This window comes from Lissotriton vulgaris, chromosome 12 (genome assembly GCF_964263255.1).
Source record: "Lissotriton vulgaris chromosome 12, aLisVul1.2, whole genome shotgun sequence".
Classification (NCBI taxonomy): Eukaryota; Metazoa; Chordata; class Amphibia; order Caudata; family Salamandridae; genus Lissotriton; species Lissotriton vulgaris.
Genome location: NC_141700.1, coordinates 553,777,137 through 553,786,409, shown reverse-complemented (window position 1 = coordinate 553,786,409; position 9,273 = coordinate 553,777,137). Strand labels below are relative to the sequence as shown.

General features: G+C 47.3%; 1 protein-coding gene across 1 annotated transcript; it reads right to left on the bottom strand.

Annotated features, from left to right (window-relative positions):
• Positions 1-3,371: 3,371 nt before the first annotated feature.
• LOC147677722 (ras-related and estrogen-regulated growth inhibitor-like protein A) lies at positions 3,372-7,790 on the bottom strand. Its single transcript, XM_086945365.1, has 4 exons — positions 7,543-7,790; positions 7,026-7,079; positions 6,827-6,903; positions 3,372-5,547 (listed from the first exon to the last, which is right to left on the bottom strand). Exons 1-4 carry the CDS (start codon positions 7,664-7,666, stop codon positions 5,125-5,127), a joined length of 678 nt encoding a protein of 225 aa, XP_086801491.1. The 5' UTR covers positions 7,667-7,790; the 3' UTR covers positions 3,372-5,124.
• Positions 7,791-9,273: the final 1,483 nt, after the last annotated feature.

Below are 9,273 nucleotides of genomic sequence, written 5' to 3'. Positions count from 1 at the left end.
TTCTCAGGCCTATGCCCAGCTCACCCTAACCAGCTCACCCTAAGTTCTCACGCCTATGCCCAGCTCACCCTCAGTTCTCTGGCCTATGCCCAGCTCACCCTCGGTTCTCAGGCTTACGCCCAGCTCACCCTAAGTTTTCAGTCCTATGCCCAGCACACCCTCAGTTCTCAGGCCTATGCCCAGCTCACCCTAACCAGCTCACCCTAAGTTCTCAGGCCTATGCCCAGCTCACCCTCAGTTCTCTGGCCTATGCCCAGCTCACCCTCAGTTCTCAGGCCTACGCCCAGCTCACCGTCGGTTATCAGGCCTATGCCCAGCTCACCCTAACCAGCTCCCCCTCTGTTCTCAGGCCTATGCCCAGCTCCCCCTCAGTTCTCAGGCATATGCCCAGCTCCCCCTCAGATCTCAGGCCTACGCCCAGCTCCCCCTCAGTTCTCAGGCCTATGCCCTGCTCCCCCTCAGTTCTCAGGCCTATGCCCTGCTCCCCCTCAGTTCTCAGGCCTACGCCTAGCTCACCCTAAGTTCTCAGGCCTATGCCCAGCTCCTCCTCAGTTCCAAGGCCTATGCCCAGCTCCCCCTCTGTTCTCAGGCCTAATCCCAGCTCCCCCTCAGTTCTCAGGCCTACGCCCAGCTCGCCCTCAGTTCTCATGCCTATGCCCAGCTCACCCTCAGTTCTCAGGCCTATGCCTAGCTCACCCTAAGATCTCAGGCCTAATCCCAGCTCGCCCTCAGTTCTCAGGCCTATGCCCAGCTCACCCTAAGATCTCAGACCTGATCCCAGCTCGCCCTCAGTTCTCAGGCCTATGCCCAGCTCACCCTCAGTTCTCATACCTATGCCCAGCTCACCCTCAATTCTCAGGCCTATGCCTAGCTCACCCTAAGATCTCAGGCCTATGCCCAGCTCCCCCTCACTTCTCAGGCCTATGCCCAGCTCACCCTAGGATCTCAGGCCTATGCCCATCTCCCCCTCAGTTCTCCGGCCTACGCCCAGTTCTCCCCCTCAGTTCTCCGGCCTACGCCCAGTTCTCCCTCAGTTCTCAGGCCTATGCCCAGCTCCCCCTCAGTTCTCAGGCCTATGCCCAGCTCCCCCTCAGTTCTCAGGCCTATGCCCAGCTCCCCCTCAGTTCTCGGAGGCTCCTGGTCTCCCTCAGGTACGCCCGGTTCTTGCTCACTGTCATTTTTCTCAGTGGTGCCCACTACAGTGATCCTTAAAGCTCCTGCTCATATTGCCCGCTGGTACTTCTGCACAGGACAACGAGCCTGCCAGGCGGTGAACTCCCTCAAACTGAGTTCTACACACCTACACTAAGGCTGCAGCTGCCTTTCCGGTTGCATGCCGGCTCAGGCAAATGGGGCCAGGTTATCTACTGGTGAGAAAAAACTGCCCACCAGCAGGCCTGTGCCATAGGCCCTTCGGGCACGGGCCGTTTGCCCACCCTGCCCCTTACCAAAAACTCGAACACAAAAGCACCCAATTTTTGTACCTTTACACGTGCCATGTTCGGTCTCCTAACCCCTCCCACAAACTGTCAGAAACCATGGGGCACGTTTATCACTGGCTGAATTGCACAACGTGTAAACGTGAAACTTTAGTTCAGTCCCAGCTTCTCTGTTTGACCAAATGGTGTGATCCTAAACAACCACTTTACTATGTCTCCCTCCCTATCCGTGACAATCACACCTGGGAGCACGTGGAAATAAATCTGTTCAGGAATGGAGATGTGTGCTGTATCACAAGCCTCCCTTGTGTGTAGTTAAATAGTCTCTAATTTTATTCCAGATATAAAGGTGATATTGGTCACATACTAGGGGGAAACAACTACTGTCTGGTGTCTTTTTTCACTAATGGCACTGGCATCCGGGCAGAGGGCAGTGCTTGCTGAATGCCACCCGATGGTGTGATACAGTGGAAAGCATCAAACTAAAATGCATATCCATGTTAAAGAAATACACTTTTTGAAGTTTCAAATATTTGCTAAAATTTCACATGGTTTATTCCAGAGGTTGGCTTATGTTTGGATCTCCATATTAATTTTCTGGTGTGCCCACAATCATTTGAAATTGCAATATGCCTCGCCCTGAAAGACCACTGAAGGGTTAAGGACCAGAATATGTCAAATCCGATCCAGCTGGTGTCCTAGAGGACACCGGACTGAAAATAGTGGGGACATGACCCACAGTGGAAAGATTCCATTTAGAAGCAGCACACATAGCATTTGGACTTTTTATGGAGTCAAGTCAGAGGCCCTTGTAGTGATGGTGACACCTTATTGTTGCACAACTCGACACATTCCACAACGGCCGTTTAATGGATTGGGAGGGGTTATGAACCTTTTGGTTTTCATTGTCAACGAGCGTTGGTCACGTTTTTAAAATATATTAGCTCTTTGACTTTTCCAGCCTTTGTTATTCAACATGTTTCCGGCGTTTGATAGCACTCTGAGGTCTGTGGCAGGGCAGAGCAGAACTGTGTGCATAGCAGTGTGTGTAAGGAAGTGACAAGCACAAATAGAAGGTACAGTGGGGTTCTGGAATAGAAGGAACAGTTAAAGGGGATGGATGATAGTGCTTATGGGTGTACATTAAATCAAATATGCATTTATGTTCTGCGCCTCACATAGCAGCTATCTCTGCTTTCCCACATCAGGATCTTTAGGTACTCTGAGCGCACAGAAGCAGTGGGGCTCAAGAAATCACCTTTAGTCTTAGTAGAAATGCTGCATCGAGGAGTACTGCATTCTCAGAGAAATTTCAGACATCAATAGTTTATAATGTAACCTGCTTTGCAAATACTGGTTAATCTTACCTTTCTTATTGTAAGGATTTTTATTAATTCAACAATAAAAACATTGTATTGTAGTTTAACAAAAGCGGATGGCAGAAGATGACCACGAAGCATCTCCACTCTGCCCACGTCCTAACTGAGGAGAGCCGACTGGTCTCCTCTAGCTTCACTTGGGGAGAAACCTACTCCCCACTTTCTGCCGCTCAAACATTTCCATGTTTTTCCACTCTGCCTCATCTTTACTCTAATTTCCTTCAAAGCGTCCACCTCTGATTTCCAGATGCCCACCTCCATCTTTACTCTGGTTAACATCAGTGACGCCATCTTTGGTGGTCACCTCTGTCTTCCCAAGGACTCGAGTTCAAGGCCTTTCCTCTACCCTCATCTTTACTCTGGCTGTCGTCCATGGCTCCAGCCGCCCCTCAGCCCCATGTTTACATCAGGTGTCTTCATAGTCCAAGGCTCATTTGTCCGCCAAGCTCTTAGTATTTTGCTAATTTTCCATTCTGCGCATCTCCATTTGTTTTTAAATTATTTCTTAATGCCACAAACCGCCAACCCCAAATGAAAAGACGTGCAAGGAAAATATTTTATATAAACTTTATTCCAAAAATAATTTTCATAAACTTTTGAAATGTGTAAATACAGGGAAAAAATAAGGGTTTTAGGTGATGTAAACAATAAGAGGTAAACATTGCAATAAGTTAAATACATATCCTTTGTACACATAATTTGCATTAATCAGTCATAGTCTCATTAACGTTTCTCTACACAAATGTTTACAGACTGGCAAAATGGCTTAAGTGATCAGCCCTCTGATTGGCTGGTTGAGGAGCCAATAACAGCACAGTTTAGTACACAGAATTGGGGAGTGTTTCTAAAAGCTAGCAGTGTTTACATAGAGGTGGGAATAGAGTCAGTCAAGGACGGTTTCTGGGCTCTGCGGTAGAAAGCCATAGATACAGCCAACCCCAGCCCTTCATAGTGTTTGGCAAACCATGACCACCAATCCCACAGTCACACTAATACCTCCCCTGGCTCAAAACACCCTCCTTGATCTCCAGATTCCCAGCTCTGATGGTGCCTTTCAAAGTGCAGCGGGTAAGCACCTCAAGAACTATTTTACTAAGGGTTTGACACATTCACAAGTGAGATAAAGTGACTCGTCCAAGATTGCAAATTTAATCGGCTAATGTTAGCCGGGAACAGCAAATCGAACAAAAAAGTGCATTTCTTTGGTTCCGGAGAAAGCTTTAAAACAGTGTACAAATCTGTATTAAACAAAGCTTTTCATTTGAAAAGGTCTAGGACAATTTTTAAGAATGCCTCGAATATAGCACATGACTTTAGTGGCCTTTTAAGCACTAGAATTATGGTACATACACAAGTTGCTAGCTAGGTTGCAGATAAAACTGGCCACATTTTCAGAGCAGTAAAGACAGTCAAACGTGTGAAGTGCATGTGCTGTTGGGAAGAGTACACAAGGAGGTTACTATGGGCAGGGGTGAACTGGATCGGGAACAAGTGCGCATGAAGCTTATTATAAAGACAACAGACTGGTCTTAAGATGTCATGAAATGCAAATTTGAGCGAAAGCTTTTTTTTTCCTTCTGTTTACCAGATAATTACAATAGTGCAAATGATGTCCACTTTTTGAACAGCACAGCTGGTGCCAGTTAGTGCAATATACTGTCCACAGTGTAGGCACCAGACAACACAAGGGGCTACTCAGTGACCCCAAGACAAGTCCATGGTGCACCTTCTCACGTAGATTCACAAACATTTTCACTTGCAACCCAACAAAACAGAGCTGATGGTGTTGGGAAGGAGCAGGCGACAATGTTCAAGTGTCCCATATACTGGGGGGCCTTCTCATGGCCAATATCCCATACCCTCTGAGAAATAGGATGCATGTGCTCGTGCTGCACTCAGGACAAGCACAGTCTTACGCCATGTGGGCGGTTTGTCTTTAATAGTGCAGCCCTCCGCTCAAGGGATGTGACGGCTTCTTGCAGTCTTGTTACTCGACTGAAGGCCGGCGCAGTCAACCGCCCTCCAATCAGGAGGCTGGAGAATCCTCAGGTTGCACCTTGACATGACCTTGCTCCCCAGACTGGGAAGAGTCCTCTGACAGCAACATCTCTAGACAGATAACAAGTCCATCTTAACTGATTCGGCCACGCCCTCTGGAGCAGCTTCTGACCTTCGGGCTAGTGCCAGACTCTGGCGACACTTTACAGGTGGCTTAAACCCATTACAGTCTACAAGCCAGCCATTTTAGCTTTTCCAGCAACTAAAATCATCAAGATAATTTCTGCAAGCTCAAGTCCTCTTTCATTTCATTCTGTTCTCCTCCTTCCAAAGACGGCCGACATGCTGCGGACGATACCCTTGAAGCCCACGTTCTTCTTGCTGGAGTTCCTGGAGTCGCGCACGGATTCCAGCAGCTGGTGGAAGACCACCAGGGAGCCATGGTAGGCCTCGGCAGCAGAGATCTCAAAAAAGCCAGAGTCAGTTGAGAGGGCCAGAAGACGACCCTCTTCACTGGACACTTCGCGGTGGTCCTGAAGGTCTCGTTTGTTGCCCACAATGATGACTGGAGCCGCCTTGTCCACACCGTTGCGCTTCTTCAGCTGGCGGATCCGCTGCAGCTGCTGGCGGACCACGTTGTAGCTGGCGCGGTCACAGATACTGTAGACCAGGATGAAGCCATCAGCCCAACGTAGCTGCTCCTCCGTTACACATCCTTGTGCGCTTGGATTCTACAATATCAACAACAAAAAAGTCATTAGACACAAGCTCAGAGCAAATCAAGTATCCAATGCAACACACATACAATACTTTCATCTAACAAACTAAGCATTCTGAGAGAGGTGGTCTTAGTTTACAACAATTTAGCTAATTAGTCTGAAATGCAGAATAGTGCTAACATGTTGTCTCAGTGACATGCGTCCATTTTCAAACACTTCAATAAATCACATTTATTATTTAAGTAAAAGACAAGAGGCGGTGGTGACACTACAGAAGTGACTCATACTGCCAGAACCCTCGCGTCATTGGAACGGACATCAGTAAGCCTGCAGGAGCTTGTAGGCTACTACTTGATATAATGATCAAGGGGGATTAACTACAATCCCCAGAATCCTTCTTGCTGGTGAACAAACAGGACTGCCAAAAAGTGACCTGGGCATAGTGTACAGTTATTGCTGTATTGCTCAACTGTAAAATGCCATTGCCTGCCAAAAGGTGAACGTATTGCCTAATGGAAAGTATGTCCAACCATCTTAATAAGACCACTACAAAAGCTCAGACAGTTAAAGTCTGGAATAATGGTTAGCCTTGGTAAAATGTAACAATTTCTATAAACAACCTGTGAATGGTTCTGGGTGATTCGGCTTGTGTTTATACCAAATTCATGACTATGTACTCTATATGTTCTGCCAGATACCTTAGACAAGGTTTCAATTCTAACTCATTCCCCATTCACACCCTGGCCTCTCTGCTGAGAATCTCCGTAGGGGTTGCCAACTCAAGAGTGCAAAAAGGCATTTTCACTGCTGCAATCTACAAGCCCTGCTCCGATAAAAATGTTTTGTTGATTCCAATACTTTCCTCCAAACCATTATTACACAGCTAGCAGATTTAAAAACAATAACACAAATGTGGTAGTGTAATCTCATTGCGGCTATTTATGTGCTCACAACACATACTACTAAACATTTTCCCATTGCTACCAAGTGCCTAAACACTACGGGGTACACTTTGGCAAGCCCATTCATTGCATGACGGAAGCTCGTTTGCATCTTCCAATTATACAGACTCGCTCAGCATTCCAGATTACAAATTGCACTTGGCAAAGAAAAAGCCACAAGTGCCTGAATGTGTCAGGCATATAGTACACTTGGCAGCTGCGTATGCCGAGAGAGTTACCCTATATACATAAGGGGGGGGGGGGGGGGCGAGAAGAAGGTGTTTTACGAATATAGCCTAGTTGTTGAAATAAACACACAAGGAAGTTATGCATAAGGACGAGTATCTCACCTGTGGATAGACGGAATCCCAGATGCTGAAACACACCTCCCGGCCATCAACGGTCACATTGTGCGTGTAGATGGAGTCTAAAGAAAGGAAGGAGAGAGAGATAGAAAGGGGGTTTAGTTCGAGCTGTCAGACACTTCTGATGTTGGCAGACACAAAGCATGCTTGAAAAGGCGGGGTGCAACCAGTCCCCAGTACTCACCGGTGTCTCCGTACTCTCCAATAAACCTCCTGGTAAGGAATCGGACGGTGAGAGCTGAAAGGAGACAAGAGAAACAAGCGCACTTTAGTAACAAGCAGACTCAGTCCACATTTTTGGGCAAACTCAAGGGCACGTGACAGGAGAAACTACAACAAAACTACGCAGCTCATGCAAGAGGCTTACAGATGGGTTTGGCGGAAAAATGAAAAGATGACATGACGTGCATCACCCACGTACTTTTCCCCCCGTTTGCTTGGTGTGACTTGTATTAATAACTACAGTTTAAAACGACATGCTCCATAATGCAGGGCAAAAAGCAAACAGAACCCGACGAGCTACTCGTACAATTTAAGATCTATATGAAAGGACTTAAGAACATCTCAAAGGAACATCAAACTCAAGAAGAGAGACTGGATATTTTTGAGGAAGAAATGGGATTGATGAGAGGGGAAAAGGAGAACTACGCCCACACCCTGCTTAGCAGGAAAACGTCGCTCAGCCCCTTTCTGAAACTCACCAGATTTCCCCACGTTCTCCGCTCCCAGAACCAAAATGTTCGCCTCCACTTTCGGGTGGTGGTTGCCCTCCGACATCTTGCTTGTGAGGCGAAAGCTGTGGCTCGTGTGGATCTGAACAACCATTTGTAATCCTGCGCGGAAAGATAACAGCTGTAGGACGGCGTGGAAGTGGCGGTGCTGCTGTCACAAATAGATCGCTGGACTTGAATCCCTGAAAGTGCCCTGGAACTGCAGCTCTGGACGATCTGCAGCCCGAGCGCCACCGCGTGCTCTATATAGAGAGGTGGGCGGGCATGCGGCTCTGAGTGACTGACGCAGCAGCCACTCTGGGCGGAGGGGCGGACGGCAGCCGCACGTGGGGTCGTTTCTTTCGATTTTTTTCAACAACGCAGGTTTCTGCGCCTCAGGATGACTTGGTTTCTGTGTTCCGTTCACCAGATCCGATTGTACAGGAGGTAAGAACAGTTCCTCCTGCCATCTCCCAGCCGAGTAGGGTGACCAGCTGACATGGGTGCAAATTCAGGACGAGGAGTGTAAAAATTCAGGACAGGAGGTCAAAATTCAGGACAAAAGGTACGTTTTACAGACACATCAGAAGAGGTCGCACAATAGTATATAAGTAAGTAGACAACCACTTAAGTACAAGTGAAAAGAAGTTTATATTAGGTTGAGAAAATTGTGCACTCATGTTTTTTCAGTATGTGTATTCCTTTGAGCAAATGTGCAGGTCTTGTTGCGGTACCAAAATCGCCCCATATTCAGCCTCCCAGGGAAACGCCCGATGCCCGGTCCGGTTAGTCCGGCCTTGCTACCACCCTTCAATGGTGACCCTCCCCTTCACATAGACCCTCTCTCATGTGTATTTAATTTCTTCGGTAGTGCTACTCATCCCAAGTAAGTAGGACAGGGTGTCGGAGCGCGTTACATCACACACATATTATATACAGACAATGACTCATATACATGTGAACATCAATCTATAGGAAATGCACTCAAGATAATGGGGGTTACAAGGTGTAATCAGTCTTTCATCCATCATTCAGTCTTTCACCATTCATTCTGTCCTTCCATATGTAACCATTTGCAAACATATCCATCATCTATTCTTCCATCCATCCCTCCATTCATCCTTTTACCTTATCCATCCGTACACTCATCCATCCACTCTTCCTCTCATCCAGCCTTTCACTCATCCATCCAGCCATCTAACCTTTCATCCATCCAGCCACCCTTTGACTTACTCATTCATTCACCCAGTCACTCATCCTTCCACCCTTTCAGTCATCCATCCATCCATCCTCCCTTTCTCTCCCAACCCTCTTTCATTTAGAAATCCATCCATCCATCCACCCACCCATCCATCTACTAATCCATTCAGGAATTCACCTATTGACCAAATCACTCATCCACCCTTTCACTCATCCATCCAGTCTCTCATCCATCCACCCTATCACTCCTTCACTCACCCATCCCTCCTTTCTCTCACCCATCCACCCTTTCACTACTTCACTCATCCATCCATCCCTTCTCTCATCTATCCACCCTTTCACTCCTTCACGCATCCATCCATCCTTTTTCTCAATAATCCACCCTTTCACTCACTCATCCAGCCTTACATCCACATTTTCACTCATCCATTCACCCTTTCACTTATCAATTCATCCATCCATCCATCAGTTCACTCATCCATCCACCCATTCACTAACCTGTTATCCACCCTTTCACTCATC